General features: G+C 45.3%; 1 protein-coding gene across 11 annotated transcripts in view; it reads left to right on the forward strand.

Moving 5' to 3' along the window:
- MTMR3 (myotubularin related protein 3) overlaps positions 1-18158 on the forward strand; it is a 193862-nt gene that overhangs the window by 88650 nt on the left and 87054 nt on the right. For all 11 annotated transcript variants that reach the window (XM_039504652.1, XM_039504654.1, XM_039504644.1 and 8 more), the window contains 3 exons: positions 434-514; positions 5076-5165; positions 14233-14349. In XM_039504652.1, the coding sequence (XP_039360586.1) occupies positions 512-514; positions 5076-5165; positions 14233-14349 (210 nt within the window). In that variant the 5' untranslated portion in view covers positions 434-511. The remainder of the gene's footprint in view (positions 1-433; positions 515-5075; positions 5166-14232; positions 14350-18158) is intronic.

Consider the following 18158-nt stretch of genomic DNA (forward strand, 5'->3'; position numbering starts at 1 on the left):
ATCCTTTCGTGTGATGTGGGTAGGAAGATCCATACTATATTTATATAAAAAAATAAGAAATAGATGGGAAGAATCTGCATCTATAAATGACTTGGGAATGTTCTCAGGGCAGCCTGGAAAGCCATATGTTTAATTTAAATGATACAAACAGATAAGTATAATTGTTACATTCAACTATTCTTCTCCTGGCAGTCTGTTCACTGGTGATTTATTGATAATGCATTAAAGCAGCCGGGCATGTTTCATAATGGTGTGTGCTTGTAAGGCAAGTTAGTTTGTATTGACTTCATCTGTTCATTGATGTATAGTTGGGGTTTTCTCCTAGCTAGAGTCTTGGTCTTTAAAATTAACTTGCATTTAAAATAATTTATTTGCCACCAGAAGATAAAATGAATTTGTCTTCACATTTACACTTTGCCATTTTGTTTTCCAGCTTTTACTGTTACGGAAAGAAGAGCCTCAAAGTGTTGTGAGCAAAGACGAGAATTTCTCCTCCTAGCCTGGGCCTGTCATGGTAAGCACATGGGTTTTGTTAGGACTCACCAAAACAAAGCAGGCTGTAGCACAAGAATCATAGAATCTCAGGGTTGGAAGGGACCGCAGGAGGTCATCTAGTCCAGCCCCCTGCTCAAAGCAGGACCAAACCCAACTAAATCATCCCAGCCAGGGCTTTGTCAAGCCGGGCCTTAAAAACCTCTAAGGAAGGAGATCCCACCACCTCCCTAGGTAACCCATTCCAGTGCTTCACCATAGAAAATCATAGAATATCAGGGTTGGAAGGGACCTCAGGAGGTCATCTAGTCCAACTCCCCGCTCAAAGCAGGGCCAGTCCCCAGACAGATTTTTGCTCCATATCCTTAAGTGGCCCCCTCAAGGACTGAACCCAACCCCATGTAAGGATGAGAGAGTTGGTACTGTATGATGATAATACATACTATTCTCAATACCTGACATACATGTCACTCCAGGCTTCTGGTTGAACTGAAAAGATAGTTTTCATTGCCTTTTTATTTATCTTTAAGCAATTTGTGTTTTAATTTTCTGATGATAGTCGTCATTATTCCATGTGTACCATCTGCCAGCAGTCTGGCATATAAACTAAGGCAATATTCTTCCATCCAAATTCAGATTAATTAGCCATGTACTGTTCATGGCATTTAAGTCAGATTTATTGCAAGGCTGTTAGAAATTAATTTGCTAGTGCAATTTTACTGATACACTGTGTAGAGCAAAGCTGTTTAAATTGTGCAGGAAAGGTGCAGATTTGTGTAGTATAAGGACTGAGGGTTAATTTCTGTAAGGTGGTCATGGTTCTCTCCCCGCCTATCAGGGAGGGAGACCAAGCCCCCTTGCTGCAATGCTCCTAGAGCGACTCCGTTCAGGGGGAATTAGCCAGCAGTTAATAGGCCCTAGCCTTCAGTCCAGGCTGGGTATTAGTTGGGTCTGGTAGCCCCGACACTCAGCCAGAGTGGGACTGTACACATATAATGGGTCTGGCCCGCAGTTGAGCCGGGTGGCGGCAAGTCTATAGCGCAGAGCCTTCACTCAGGGTGGGGCAGCAACCAGGTAAGGGGGCTCAGGCCTGCTGTCAGACAAAGCAGCCTAACAGTCTCAGGAGAGATTAGCTCTCTGAAGGGAGAGCCAGCTAAACCATCGGTGTCCTAGCTCAGGTGGGCATCAGACCAATGCAGGTGTCCAGGACTAAACATGAGGAGGCTGCCACCCCTCATAGTTGGGTGGCGGGGTAGGGGGACGCAGGCCCACCCACTCCAGTGCATCCCAGCCCAGGGCCCTAACAGTAGCAGAGTGGTCTGTCACTGGGTCAGCGGGGAAATCCATACGCAACATAGAATCATAGAAGATTAGTGTCGGAAGAGACCTCAGGAGGTCATCTAGTCCAATTCCCTGCTAAAAGCAAGGCCAACCCCAAATAAATCATCCCAGCCAGGGCTTTGTGAAGCCAGGCCTTAAAAACCTCTAAGGAGGGTGATTCCACTACCTCCCTAGGTAATCCATTCCAGTGCTTCACCATCCTCCTAGTGAAATAGTTTTTCCTAATATCCAACCTAGACCTCCCCCACTGCAACTAGAGACCATTGCTGTTGCTTCTGTCATTTGCCACCACTGAGAACAGCCTAGCTCCATCCTCTTTGGAACCCCCCCCCCTTTCAGGTAGTTGAAAGCTGCTATCAAATCCCCCCTCACCCTTCTCTTCTGCAGACTAAATAACCCTGGTTCCCTCAGCCTCTCCTCGTAAGTCATGTGCCTCAGCCCCCTAATAATTTTCGTTGCCCTCTTCTGGATTCCCTTCAATTTGTCCACATCCCTTCTGTAGTGGGAGGACCAATACTCCAGATGTGGCCTCACCAATGCTGATTAGAGGGGAATAATCACTTCCCTCGATCTGCTGGCAGTGCTCCTACTAATAAAGCCCAATATACCATTGGCCTTCTTGGCAACAAGTGCACACTGCTGACTCATAACCAGCTTCTCGTCCACTCTAATCCCCAGGTCCTTTTCTACACAACTGCTGCTTAGAGTCGGTCCTCAGCCTGTAGCAGTGCATTGGATTCTTCCTTCCTAAGTGTTAGGACTCTGCGCTTCTCCTTGTTGAACCTCATCAGATTTCTTTTGGCTCTATCCTCCAATTTGTCTAGGTCACTCTGGACCCTATCTTTACCCTCCAGTGTATCTACCTCTCCCCAGAGCTTAGTGTCATCTGCAAAATTGCTGAGGGTGCAATTAATCCCATCATCCAGATCATTGATAAAGATGTTGAACAAAACTGGCCCCAGGTCCAACCCCTGGGGCACTCCGCTTGATACCAGCTGCCAACTAGACATGGAACCATTGATCACTACCATTTGACCCTGATGATCTAGCCAGCTTTCTGTCCACCTTATAGTCCATTCATCCAATCCATACTTCTTTAACTTGCTGGCAAGAATACTGTGGGAGACGATATCAAAAGCTTTGCTAAAGTCAGGATATATCACATCCACTGATTTCCCCATAACCACAGAGCCAGTTATCTCATCATAGAAGGCAATCAGGTTGGTCAGGCATGACTTGCTCTTGGTGAATCCATGTTGACTGTTCCTTATCACCTTCCTCTTCTCCAAGTGCTTCAAAATGAATTAATTGAGGACCTGCTCCATGATTTTGCCGGGGACTGAAGTGAGGCTGACGGGTCCGTAGTTCCCCGGGTTCTTTCTTCCTTTTTTAAAATATAGGCACTATATTTGCCTTTTTCCAATCGTCCAGGACCTCCCCTGATCGCCACGAATTTTCAAAGATAATAGCCAATGGCTCTGCAATCACATCAACCAACTTCCTCAGCACCCTCGGATGCATTAGATCTGGACCCATGGACTTGCGCCTGTCCAGCTTTTCTAAGTAGTCCTTAACCTGTTCTTTCACCATTAGGGCTGCTCACCTCCTCCCCATACTGTGTTACCCAGTGCAGCAGTCTGGAGCTAAGTACTTCAGCTTTTTCCACATCATCTGCCTCCCCCATTCAGTAAGGGTCCCACACTTTCCCTGATCACCTTCTTGTTGCTAACATACCTGTAGAAGCCCTTCTTGTTACCCTTCACATCCCTTGCTAGCTGCAACTCCAGTTGTGCCTTGGTCTTCCTAATTAAACCTTTGCATGCCTGAGCAATATTTTCATACTCCTCCCTAGTGATCTGTCCAAATTTCCATTTCTTGTAAGCTTCCTTTCTGAGTTTAAGCTCACTGAAGATTTCACTGTTAAGCCAAGCTGGTTGCCTGCCATATTTGCTATTCTTTCTGCACTTCAGGATGGTTTGTTCCTGCGCCCTCAATAAGGCTTTTTTAAAAAACAGCCAGCCCTCCTGGACTCCTTTCCCCCTTGTATTAGCCTCCCAGGGGATCCTGTCCATCAGTTCCCTAAGGGAGTCCAGATCTGTTTTTCTGAAGTCCAGGGCCCGTATTTTGCTACTCTCCTTTCTTCCTTTTGTGAAGATCCTGAACTCAGCCGTCTCATGGTCACTGCTGCCTAGGTCTCCACCCACTTCTACTTCCTCTACCAATTCTTTCCTGTTTGTGAGCAGCAGGTCAAAAGGAGCCTGGCCCCTAGTTGGTTACTCCAGCACTTGTACCAGGAAGTTGTCCCCAACACTCTCCAAAAACTTCCTGGATTGTCTGTGCATTGCTGTATTGCTCTCCCAGCAGATGTCAGGGTGACTGAAGTCTCCCATTAGTACCAGGGCATGTGATGTGGAAACTTCAGTTAGTTGTCCGAAGAAAGCCTCGTCTACCTCATACTTCTGATCTGGTGGTCTGTAGCACATACCCACCATGACATCAGCCTTGTTGCTCTCACCCCTAAACTTAACCCAAAGACTCTCAGCAGGCTTTTCTCCAGTTTCAAACACGCTGGCTGGCTTGCAGTCAGTAACATAGCTGAACCCTATTTGGCTTCCCTGGGCTCCTTCCTACACTCCCAGGTTGAGGGTACCTGGGTTCCGGGGTTGTCATTGATCTTGCTGGGGTAAATGACGAGGTCTCTGGCACTGTAGCAGCCTCTATCAGGTCCAGGCTCCAGGGGGTGCCTGCGGGGGAGAAGAGACATCCTGCTCCTCTGGCAGCTCTGCCCCAACTGAGCTAGAGGGCCAGTCTTTTATGGTTCCGGTTCCTGTCCCACCCTCTGCTTCCAGTGGGGTGGCCGCTGATATCCTGGTTCTGCACACCAGGGAGTGGTCCTGGTTCTCTCCCCACCTGTCAGGGAGGGAGACCACGCCCCCTTGCTACAATTTCCTAAAATTGCATTTAAAATTGAAAGGGAAATACTTTTCTTCATGTTTTTGTGCTTAACAAAGGAAAGAGGTCCCAAATCTGTGTTTTACATTGCAAAGTTGTGGGCCACTAGTAATGTAAAATTGCAACTATTATGTCACTTCTGTGGGTCACTGGTAGCTGAATTCTCGTAATAGTTCATTGTTCCTAAACCTTTCATTGGTCACTGGGAACCCTTCATGCCTTCTGTCAATAGAGAGGTCTGCTGTGAATGGGTAATAGTGTTAAAATTAACTGTAGAGTTTTGTTTCTAGGATGAAGAGACTCAGCACAGCCTTGAATGCATCCAGGCTAATCAGATCTTTCCCAGGAAGCAGCTGATCCGAGAGGATGAGAATCTTCAGGTAGTCACTGGACCATTCTTTGCCTTTACTGCACTGAAAGATGTGTAGATCTGTTATTGCTCAGTCTAATCAAGATCACACAGTAGAGCAGCTGAGCTGTTTGAGTTGGCCTCTGGCATAAAAGTTTCATCCAAAGTTCCATTCAGTGATAGGGAAGATGATCGTTTAAGAATATAAATATTTTCTTTTGAAGCATATCACTTTGTCAGACAGAGCGATCATGCATTGTGATGTCCAAAGAGTTTCCTTAGAGTTTCTCAAAATTATAGCCAGTGCTCACTAAACTTACATAAGGACTTTTCAATTACTTAGAAATTGTATTTTCTCCTCTTCCACCCAAATCTAGTAAAGGGTTTATTTCTTAATAGGAACTGTTCATGTGAAATGCTGGAATTATTTCTTTATCCATTTTTGTTATTGGTAAGACAAAAAGTCTTACAATGTATAAAGTGTATTTTTCAATTCCTAATAACTCCCAAGTGTTGTAAGGAGTTTTCATTATCTGGCTTTTAAACTGATTTAGTTAAACTGGTGGCAAGCTCCATGTAGACACTCTTATTTTGGTTTAAGAGTGGTTTATTTCAGCTTAACTTAATCCTATTCCTAATATCTTTACTCTAAACTGATACAAACCATGTGTTCACACAGCCTTTTGCCCTGGTTTAACTAAATAGATTTTAAATTCATAGATTCACAGATTCCAAGGCCAGAAGGGACCATTGTTATCATCTAGTCTGACCTCCTGTATAACAAAGGCCATAGAACTTCCCCAAATTAATTCCTAGAACAGATCTTTTGGGAAAACATCTAAACTTCATTTAAAAATTATTAGTAATGGAGAATCCATCATGACCCTTGGTAATTTGTTCCAGTGGTTAATTACGCTCACTGTTAACATTTTTTTGCTTTATGTTCCAATCTGAATTTGTCTAGCTTCAGCTTCCAGTCATTAGATTGTGTTATACTTTCCTCTGCTCGATTGAAAAGCCCATTATTAAATATTTGTTACTTGTACTTGTAGACTGTAATCAAGTCACCCCTTAACCTTCTCTTTGATAAGCTAAATTGATTGAGCTCCTTGAGTCTATCACTATAAGGCATGTTTTCTAATCCTTTAATCGTTCTTGTGACTCTTCTCTGAACCCGCTGCAATTTATCAAAATCCTCTTGAATTGTGTCTACCAGAACTGGACACAGTATTCCAGCAGCGGTCGCATCAGTGCCAAATATAGAGGTAAAATAACCTCTCTACTCCTACTTGAAATTCCCCCATTTATGTATCTAAGGATTGCATTAGCTCTTTTGGTCACAGCATCGCACTGGGACTCATGTTCAGCTGATTATCCACTACAACCCCCAAAATCATACCTTTAGTTAAATCCGTGCAACTTTGTTTTTTGTTATAAACTCATAGGTATAATTTTCACCAAGGCTAGGTAAAAGGAGCAAGAGCACATGATTTTACAAGCTTACAGTGAAAAAAGGCAGACGCTTAATTTTTAAAATGAAAGTTTAGAATTTGAAGAATCTCAAGAAGTCCTGAAACCACAGGATTTGTAGGGTTTTTTTTTCTTTTCTTTTCTTCCAATTTTCTGCTGTGCTTGATAATAAGACTGGTTCTTCTTGGAGTGCTGTCCCTGTGGGTGCTCCACTCCAGATGACGGTGTGTCCCAGTGCCGTTGATCAGAGATCTTCTGTAGCGGTGCCTGGTTGGGATGCACATGCTCAGCTGCTGTCTCGTGGCTGCGTTAGGGTCTGCCTGAGCGTGCGCGTCCCACACGCCCCTTAGTTCCTTCTCAAATGTCCTCGGCTGAAGATGGGACTCAGGGCAGTGCTGAACCTCTTCCCTGGTCACTGAAGGAAATAAGTAAAAAGAAATAGAAATAGTTAGAAATATTCCAGTTCTCTCCCTTCCTATAGAATAGTTTGTTAATTTAAGAAAAAACAACCAAACAAAAAAAAAACTTTTTCTCCCACATTTGTCTCCCGTTGAGATTCTCCCCCAGGCAATAAATAGTTCAATGATGCCGGAGTCCCTGGGCTTTAAGAAATGCGACTCCTGCAAGGAGTCTATGCCGCAGTCTGATGGACACTCCCAGTGTGTGAAATGCCTCGGCGAGACACATGTCCCCGCTAAGTGTCTCCATTGTACCAGCCTGAAAACCAAGGCTTGTCATGACGGGGACTTGCGGCTAAATATGCTCCTGATGGAAAAATCTCGGCAGCCGCCTATGGAGAAAGACACAAGTAAACCCTCTCGCTCACGCTCCCCTGCTAGGTCGGAGCCGATCAGGAGCGTGGCTTCACCCTCTCAAGCAAAGAGGCAGGAAGCCCCAAGGTCTCTGTACAGAGACTTTCAAAAGGGTAAAGGGTCTCCTGCGAGATCTTTACCCTGAGTGCTGACAGCGCCAAAAGCACGTGCCTCCGACCGCCGCAGCACCTCAGCTGTGGCTCATGCGGGGCACAAAAGCAGGGACCCGACTTCCTACAGCGGGAAGCTCTCCTCGGCACCGGTCCTGTCAGCACCAAAGATAGACCCAGTACCGGCAGTGCATTCCACCCCGATGCCGACAAGAAGGTCGGCACCAAGCCTGCCCGTCATCCCCACAGCAGATGCGGACCCCCTGCAGGGTGCCAATAAACCACCCGTGGCACCCGTGAAAGCTAAACAGAAGTCACTGCGAGTTTCCGCTCACCCTTTGTGCCCCGCAGGACCACAGCTCATGGAGTAGCAACAATTTTTGCATCAAGTTGATATCTCCGTGGCCCCTGTGACTGACTCTCCACTCCTTGACACACAAGGCTCACTGTTTGAACAGCTGCTCTCGCCACCTGACCTGGCTACCCTCACTGACAGCAAGAACGACGTGCAGCAGCAGGCAGAGTTCTCCCCACCCGCTTCTCCTCCTCCACCAGAGCCATATATCTCTGAAGGCATGGCATCCCAAAAGAACCAGCCTCAGTTTCTCTACTTAGTCCCCCCATGGGCGGGACCTCACTTTTCTTACCCTATGCCTTGGCCTCAGTGGTACCCTTAGTTGGCTCCTGCTGCCACTCCTCCTTGTGGCCCTTCCACCAGACCGCAAGCCTGTTCTGCATGTCTGTCTCTAGCTCCATCTACATCTAGAGCTCCTGAACACCCTCCTGAGCAGGTGGGCTATGAACCCTTCCCTGATTCACCGCCTCCATCAGCTTCAGATGGAGCCCTCATGCCTCCACCTCCACAAAATGTGGATGACTTTAAGCAATTCCAGAAACTTTTCAAGAGGGTGGCACTCAGACAGGACATCCCTTTTGGAGGAAGTCCAGGAGACACAACACAGACTCCTCAAAATCCTCCAACCCTCTGTGCCCTCAAGGATCGCGCTACTCATAAATGAAGTCCTCCTAGAACCAGCTGATATTCTTTTGGCAGACCCCTGACCCAATCCCACCAACATGCAAAAAGGCTGAACGTAAATATTATGTTCCTGCTAAAGATGTAGATTTCTTATTTTCCTAGCCACAACCAAACTGATGCAGTGACACACAGGACAAAACAGCCACAATACCGGCCCACCCCACAAGACAAGGACCTTCAAACGGCTTGACCTCCTGGGCTGCAAGGTTTATACCTCCTCCACTTTGCAATTTAGAATTGCAAATTACTCCACCCTCCTCGCAAGCTACGATTACAACTACAACAAGCGTTTTGATTTTACCTCCCATATCCTAGAGGACAGGAGAGCGGACCCTTGTCGATTGGCCTGCTAAACCCAACAACCTTGGGTTTAGCAGGCCAATGCTCAAACCACTGCGTCTTAGTGATTTGGTGAGCATGTGTGTGTCATGACCCATAGATCTTGAGCCCAGGGCTGCAAAGTTTATGGGAGCAGCCGTGTTCCAGCCCTCCATACAGCTGGCAATAGCTTACCTGAGACCCATGAAGCCCAGCCCCAGTGTGAGGGCTCTGCCCTTGAGGCTCGATTGGCAGAGTCCCAGAACGGCTGATTGGCCCACTGGCCCTACTTAAGCCAGCAGCAGGAACAAGAAGCTGTCTGAACAGCTGGGCTTCACCCTGCTCTGGACTGTGTGCTTCCTGCTCCGTACTCCTGTCCCTGCTCCCCTGACTTGATTTCCTGGCATTCTGACCCAGCATGACTCCTGGCATCTAACTTGTGGTTTCTGACCTTCAGTTTGTCTGCTGCCTTTAACCCCCTGGTATCTTGACCTGGTCTGACTCTTGTTCCTGTCTTGTGGGTCTGATCGCCAGTTTCTCTCCTGCTTCTGACCTCCCGATATCTTGACCCAGCCGATTCTTGACTACTGTCATGTGACTGCGGACTCTGGTTCTGACTACTAGGTCTGGCTGCCCATGACCTGTTTGTAACAGTGTGTTCTTGTTTTACAAGTAATAAGATATTATTCATCAAGAGATTTTCTGCATGTATTCCATTTCTGGTGCACCTGTGCCCTATGCCCTTAAAAGCAGAATAGTTTTGAATAACAGTGTTCATTCTCATTGCTTTTCCCCACCAAGATGCTGGTGACAGACACATCCTCTCTTGAATAGGGAGCTTATCTGGATTCTTTGGTCCCTCAAGAAGTGAATTTCTTCATAAAAGTCCTGGAACTAGGTGAACTGCTCGTAGCATGGATAGCGTTCCTATCCCTACTTTGAGGAATCACCATACAAATACCGATTGACAATGCTACAGCAGTGTACTTCATCAACAATGAGGGGGCGCATACTCCTTACCTCTCTGCTAGGAAGCAGTCCTCCTTTGGGACTGGTGCATCAGCCATCAAGTCACACTGGTGTCCTTTCACTGGTGTCCCTCCACCTTCTAGGCCTAAAAAACTCCTTAGAAGATCGCATTAACTCAGAGGTTCTCAAACTTCACTGAATTGGGACCCTCTTCTGACAACAATGTTACTACATGACCCGAAACGGGGGGAACGGAGCCTGAGCCCTGCCACCCTGAGTAGGGGAGAGGGGGCCACAGACCAAGTCTCACCGCCCTGGGTGAGGGTGGAGCTTGGGCTTCAGCCCAGGGTCCCAGCAAGTCTAATGCTGGCCCTGGTGACCGCATTTAAATGGGGTCATGACCCACTTTGGGGTCATGACCCACAGTTTGAGAACCGCTGCATTAGACAAATGATGAATTGTAGACCAGGAACTCCATTCTGCAAGACATCTTCTGCAAATGGAGACACTCAAGGGTAGACCTGTTTGCCACAGACCAAAACAAGAAGTGTCTGATGGGGTGGGGGAAACAGCTCAGGCTCTCTGTCTGATGCCTTCCTCTTCTCTTGGACACTAGAACTCATGTATGCCTACCCTGCCATTCCATTGATACTGAGGGTTCTGAGGAAGCTCTGGCAGGATGCAGCTCTAATGATAATGACAGACCTGGTCCAGGCAATTTTGGTATGTAGACCTGATGAGCCAGTCAACACAGCCTCTGTTGTGAAATCCAACCTGTACCTGGGCTTCAGAGCCCGAGCCTCAACATCTACACAGCTGTTTTTAGCACTGTAGCATGAGCCTGAGTTGGTAGACCTGGGCCCGAGTCTTGCTGTCATGGGTTTTAAAATACAGTATAGGTATACCCTTAGTGGCTATAACTTCAGCCAGAAGAATAGGAGCTACCCAGTCCCTCACAGGATCACCATATGGAGTATTGCTCCATATGCTCGGGGTTCAGCTGACCACCATATTTGGGGTCGGGAAGGAATTTTCCTCCAGGGTAGATTGGCAGTGGCCCTGGAGGTTTTTCGCCTTCCTCCGAAGCATGGGGCAGGGGTCGCTTGCTTAAGCAGTGGGTGGATCGGCTTATGTGGCCTGCATCTTGCAGGAGGTCAGACTAGATGATCATAATGGTCCCTTCTGATCTTGAATTCTATGATTCTATGATTCTATTCCATAAGGACATGGTGACTGTAAACATCACCCAAGGTTCTTGCCTAAAGTTGTCTCAGATTTTCACCTGAATCAAGTTATCCACCTGCCGGTTTTCTTTCTCATGCTTCATGCTAATCAAAGGGAAGCTAAACTACACCACTTAGTTATTGTCAGGACTCTTCTGACAATAAGATCATTCAGGAATTCTAGCCTGCTTCTGACCTTTGCTGATAGGATGAAAGGTCAGCTTATATCCACACAAAGACTAAATGGGTTTCATTCTGTATTGGAAATTGCTATATGACAGTGTGTTTGAGTTCATGTACACAGATCAGGGCCTATTCCACCACAGCTCAAGCAGCTTCTCCAAGAGACATTCTAGTATCTGAGCTGTGTTGAGGAGCTGCCTGGAATTCAGTTCCTATTTTCTTTCAGCACTACTCCTGGGTAGAAAACTCCAGATCTGATATCTTCTTTGACAAACCTGTCTTACAGTTATTGTTTCAGTAGACTGAGTAGCCATAATGAGGACATGCCTACTTGTAAGTCACCAGAATTGGAATTCATTTGGACAATCTCTCAAAGACAAAATAACAGTTCCTTGCTCACATGCATTCTACGACCTGCCCTCCTTCCTTGTTACTGTGGATTCCTGGATTTCCTGAGTTCTATTTTAGTGAAGAAATTGAAAGGCAGTTGTGGCTGCCCCTTCCTTTATGCTTCCAGAGGGCATTGAGGGTGCAGGCATGGCCTCAATGGACATTGTTCTTCCAAAAGATTCCAGTCTTACCCACATGGGGCGCGTGTGCAGCAGAATCATAGGACTGGAAGAGATCTTGAGAGGTCATCTAGTCCAGTCCCCTGCACTCATGGCAGGACTAAGTATTATCTAGACCATCCCTGACAGGTATTTGTCTAATGATGGAGATTTTACAACCTCCCTAGGCAATTTATTTCAGTGCTTAAGCACCCTGACAGGAAATTTTTCCTAATGTCCAACCTAAACTGCCCTTGCTGCAATTTAAGCCGATTGATTCTTGTTCTATCCTCAGAGGTTAAGAAAAACAATTTTTCTCCCTCCTCCTTGTAACAACCTTTTATGTACTTGAAAACTGTTATCATGTCCCCTCTCAGTCTTCTCTTCTCCAGACTAAACAAACCCAATTTTTTTCAATCTTCCCTCATAGGTCATGTTTTCTAGACCTTTGATAATTTTTGTTGCTCTTTTGTGGACTTTCTCCAATTTGTCCACATCTTTCCTGAAAGGTGACACCCAGAACTGGACACGATACTCCAATTGAGGCCTAATCAGCACGAAGTAGAGCGGAAGAATTACTTCTCATGTCTTGCTTACAACACTCCTGCTAATGCATACCAGACTGTTTGCTTTTTTTTTTTTTTTTTCCCCCCAACTGTGTTACACTGTTGACTCATATTTAGGGTGACGAGATATCAAGTGTGAAAAATTGGGATGGGGGGTTGGGGAGTAATAGGAGCCCATATTTTTTTTTTAAAAAAAAAGCCCCAAATATTGGGATTGACCCCACTTATTATGTCCTTCCAGCATGACTGTGAACCACTGACGATTACTCTCTGCGAATGATTTTCCAACCAGTTATGCACCCACCTTATAGTAGCTCCATCTAGGTTGCATTTCCCTAGTTTGTTTATGAGAAGATCATGCGAGAGAGTATCAAAAGCTTTACTAAAGTCAAGATATAACACGTCTAACACTTCCCCCCATCCGCAAGGCTTTTTACCCTATCAAAGAAAGCTATCAGTTTTGGTTTGACACAATTTGTTCTTGACAAATCCATGCTGACTGTTATTTATCAAGTTATTATCTGCTAGGTGTTTGCAAATTGATTTCTTAATTATTTGCTCTATCTTTCCGGGTAAAGAAGCTAAGCTGACTGGTCTGTAATTCCCTGGGTTGTCCTTATTTCCCTTTTTATAGATGAGCACTATATTTGCCCTTTTCCAGTCTTCTGGAATGTCTCCTGTCTTGCATGACATTTCAAAAGATAATCGCTAATGGCTCAGATATCTCCTCAGTCAGCTCCTTGAGTATTCTAGGAAGTATTTCATCAGGCCCTAGCGATTTGAAGACATCTAACTTGTCTAAGTAATTTTTAACTTGTTTTTTCCCTATTTTAGCCTCTGGTCCTACCTCCTTTTCACTGGCACTCACTGTTAGAAGTGCAATCCATGTGGACAATGAACATCTCAAGAACCGTAGTTACTATAGGACAGCTGTTCTTTTTCTAGCTGCCTGTCCTGCAAGTTCAATTTCAGATCTGAGAATTAAGCTGAGTTTTCCTTCTTGGTTATCATCACTAATAATAAAGGTTCTTCAGGTCAAATTGCATGCTGCATAGTCCCATTGTCTGATGGGTTTGTGCCAATGTAATTGATTGGAGCCTAGTAAACAGTGCATTTGCTGGCGTACAAGAAGGAATGAACTATTTCTTTTAGCTATATTGGTTCTGCCCGGTTAACAAGAACAAAACTTTGTGACCCTAAGTAAGCAGATAGGACTGTGAATATATACAGGGAGCAGTTTCATTGAGTACTATTTTTATATTGTCTCTTTTCAGAGAAGAATTGCATCTGAAAAATGATATAGTTTTAGTTCTTACTTAACTCAGACATCTCAAGGGATTTTGCTCAAACTTCCAAAAATATTTCACCTTTAGGCTGAGATCAAACATGGACGTTTTGAGCCCCAAAGGAGATTGTTATGAGACAATTGTGTACGTTAAAATAAGGCTACAATGGACATCTGCATAAAATCGTCAATGGCTTCACTGCCAGTTGTAACAATCTCACACATACCATGCAGTGTTTCAGTCTCCCCTTAGGGAGTGTGCATGAACAGCTTGAGTGGACATTTGTAAGCAGCAAAGAATCCTGTGGCACCTTATAGACTAACAGACGTTTTGCAGTATGAGCTTTCGTGGGTGAATACCCACTTCTTCGGATGCAAGTCTTGCATCCGAAGAAGTGGGTATTCACCCACGAAAGCTCATGCTGCAAAACGTCTGTTAGTCTATAAGGTGCCACAGGATTCTTTGTTGCTTTTACAGATCCAGACTAACACGGCTACCCCTCTGATATTTGTAAGCAGGTATACATTTGTAGCTCATGTTTTCTAAAGGGCTTCTTTCTCCTTCTCTTCTGAAGGTCCCTTTCCTTGAACTTCATGGTGAGAGCACAGAGTATGTGGGACGAGCAGAGGATGCCATCATTGCACTTTCTAATTACAGACTGCACATCAAATTCAAGGAGTCTGTTGTGAATGTAAGTTTCATTCATACTACTGCCATGATACAGGCATTCAGAATGAATTCAGATATTGTTCACTCTGCTTATGTGTTATAACCCTTCCACTCCTGTGTATATCTTGTCTATTTAGATGGTTAGCTCTTTGGGGCAGGAGCTGTCTGCTATTCTGTGTTTGCATAGTGCCTAGCACAGTGAGCCCCATTTTTGATTGGTCTTTAGGCACCATCATAACCACCATGATTAAGGCTACAAATCTGTCACGGAGGTAATGGATTCTGTGTTTTTATGAGACCTCCACAACTGTATGCACTGCTACAGGCTGGGGACCGACTGGCTAAGCAGCAGTTCTGCAGAAAAGGAGCTGAGGAATACAGTAGATGAGAAACTGGATCTGAGTCAACCATGTGCCCTTGTTGCCAAGAAGGCTAACAGCATATTGGGCTGCAGTACTAGGAACATTGCCAGCAGATCGGGGGAAGTCATTATTCCCCTCTATTTGGCACTGTTGAGGCCACATCTGGAGTATTACGTCCAGTTTTGGGCCCCCCACTACAGAAAAGATGTGGACAAATTGGAGAGAGTCCAGCGGAGGGCAACAAAAAGGATTAGGGGGCTGGGGCACATGACTTACGAGGAGAGGGTGGGGGAACTGGGCTTATTTAGTCTGCAGAAGAGTGAGGAGGGATTTAATAGCAGCCTTCAACTACCTGAAGCGGGGTTCCAAAGAGGATGGAGCTAGGCTGTTGTCAGTGGTGGCAGATGACAGAACAAGGAGCAATGGTCTCAAGTTGCAGAGGTGGAGGTCTAGGTTGGATATTAGAAAAAACTTTTTCACTAGTAGGGTGGTGAAGAACTGGAATGGGTTACCTAGGGAGGTGGTGGAATCTCCTTCCTTAGAGGTTTTTAAGGTCAGGCTTGACAAAGGCCTGGCTGGGATGATTTAGTTGGTGTTGGTCCTGCTTTGAGCAGGGGGTTGGACTAGATACCTCCTGAGGTCCCTTCCAACCCTGATATTCAGTGATTCTATTGAAAATCCTAATTCAGCCCCACGTGGCTCTGGGCGGTAGAGGTTGGGCTTGAGCCCTGAGGGGCTTGGGCTTTGGCTTCAGCCCTGGGCAGCAGGGCTCGGACTTCAGTACTGATGTAGTGAATACTGCATTACTGTGTATATTTCCATGATTTATTGTTTTTTCCCGCATCCTGTCCATGATTTTTATTAAAAATACCCGTGCCAAAATCTTAACCTTCGCCTTGATTAATAATATGGGAATTTAGAGTGAAGGGTACAATGAACCTTCTCTTTAGGTTACCTGAAGGGGATAAAACAGGTTAGGATGGCAAGAGCACTCTCTACAGAGAGCAAATTCATACTTAGTTACTAAAATAAGAAGCCTCATTTTCAGAAGTGCTGAGCACTCAGCAGTTTCTGTTGGCATCAGTAGAACTATAGATGCTCAACATCTTTCCAAATCCTATTTTAGGAGTCTAACTTTAGACACCCGTATTTGAAAATGTTGTCGTGTGTGTCCAGGTTCTGACAATATAAAACGCGATTTACATAGCTTTTGTGCAGTCTTTTAAGTTACTAAATATAATGCTGACAAATAATCTGTGTAGTCTGACTGGCTAAAATATCAGCCATTAATTATATAGAACTACTTGGTACTTTGCACACAGTACAGAAGCATACACATTACACACTTGTGATAAAACAGAACCAGCAAATTAAATAAAAGCATCAAAATGCTTAATTTATGAACCACCTCCCTAGGCATTTCCTGAAGATTGCCTGGCTGGAGTTAATGTCATTGACTGCTGCGAGCTAATCAGGAAATGCCCATTGCTGGGCTGGTTGTTAAACAGCATAAGTAGTAACGTTGTTATTTTAGTGCTGACAGAAAACAAAGAAATTCAAGCATGAGTTCGACAATTGTTCTCCACTCAGTTAATTGTAGTACATGTCACAAAGTAATCTGCGACATCTGCTGTATTTTTTGGATACATAACTTTGGTTCTTGATGGTATGTTAGCTTTAGTTTATGATGGTATTTCAGTCTTAACTTTGAGTGTTTCTTTAATCAGTTTGTGGCAGAGCCAATAATGTTACTTAATTTTCTTTTTATCATTTTGCATGAAGCTTTTTACTAATATTCTAAAACAAGCTTCATGCAAATATATATTATACTAGGTAGATTATAATAGCTCTAATAATGTACATGTGATTTGTGGATTTTTAAAAACTAATCCAAAGACATAATTATAATTGATCGTGTAAATTTTTTTAGTTCATGACCTGTGGACATGAGAAACTATACTGGTACACTAGTCTGACAAATATAACTTCCATCCATGTACTCTGTCCATGTGCTAAAAATAATAGTGTGAGGATTTTGGGGGAAAGAGTCTCTTTGTTTTTCTGGGTTTAGTATATTTTTCTCACTTTAAGGGCAAAAATTTGCAATAAGGATCAGATCTTCAGTTGCAGCTAAGGAGCATGCAAGGCAGAGATGTATGAGTGTACATGTGCACAAAGTTAGTGTAAAGTTTATTTTTCATTTTGGAGCCAATCTTTTAATGTAAATTAGGAGCAACCTTTGGAATGCTCTAAGTTGTTACAGCTGTTAATAACCCAAAAGGAGCAGAATGACGTCCAGGGATCAACAAGACATAGGAAAGCCTCAACTGGACCCCTTTTGCTTCCACCAAGCCACCCTTTTTCCTCTGTGCTGGCAGCAGAAGGGGAGGGGTGACATAGGAGCTACGCTACAGAGGATTCCCTGACACTGAATGACCCTCCTGGGGTCACATAAGCTAGCTCTGTGGCTAGATTCTATTGGTGGTGATACAGAATGGCTTCACTGCACCCGAGAATCTAGTCCTGTGGGTATGTCTACACTAGAAATATAAGTTGACTGATATTAGTCAGCCTAATTACTACAGTGGTTCATGTCCACACTACCGTCCTTGGGTCGGTGGTACGCATCCTCATTAGGGAGCGCTTCCACCAACCTAAGGAGGACAGTGTGGGGGGCTGAGATCCAGGTCTCTCATCTCTGCAGGCAGCTGCCTGCTGGGAGCCTGGCTGCCTCCCGGGATCCCGGCAGCCTTCCCCCCTCCTACCCTGTTCCCTGCCAGAGGTTCGGGAAGCTACCCAGGGCTTTCCCCCTCCCCTTTCCTCACTCAGAGCTGTGGGAAGGCAACCAGGGTCTTGCCCCCAGGAAGCAAGGTCCAGCTGTCCTCATTTCCTTCCCAGCCCGCTCCCCCTCAGACAGGCAGCCTTCTCGGGCGGCCTTGTCAATTTCACAGCTCAACTCCCAGCTGAGAGCATGCCCCATTCTCCCCTGCCTCTCAACCAGAAGCAGAGGGGTGGAGAGGGATGGGCAAAGCTGCCCATCCTCGCTGGCAGTGGGGCGTGGGAAAGCCACCTGTGGCTCGCTTTGTACCATGCTATTGCCTGCCTCGTGCAGGCATATTCTCAAACCTGTTTCTGTGGAGACTGGCAATCCTGGGGCCTTACAAATAACCCTCCAAATAAATTAAGGATCTCTGGCAGTCCAGGGGTTCTGACTCCTCCAGATCATTCGACGTTACCAACGGTGATGTCTAAAATACTGCCTGAGGAGGAGGTGGCTCCTCTCTTTGATCAGAAGCATTTGCAGATGGACTAAACCTGATTTACCATCGGATGAACATGGTGGGATGGCTTGAGCCTCCTGAGGACGCTATGCAGTTCCATGATTTGGTGGATCATATGGTGTCCACTTTAAATCTGCCTGCAGTGCCTGTAGAAGAAACTTATCACCCAGTGTTTGATATCATTCAGA

Source organism: Mauremys reevesii, linkage group 18 (genome assembly GCF_016161935.1).
Source record: "Mauremys reevesii isolate NIE-2019 linkage group 18, ASM1616193v1, whole genome shotgun sequence".
NCBI lineage: Eukaryota > Metazoa > Chordata > Testudines > Geoemydidae > Mauremys > Mauremys reevesii.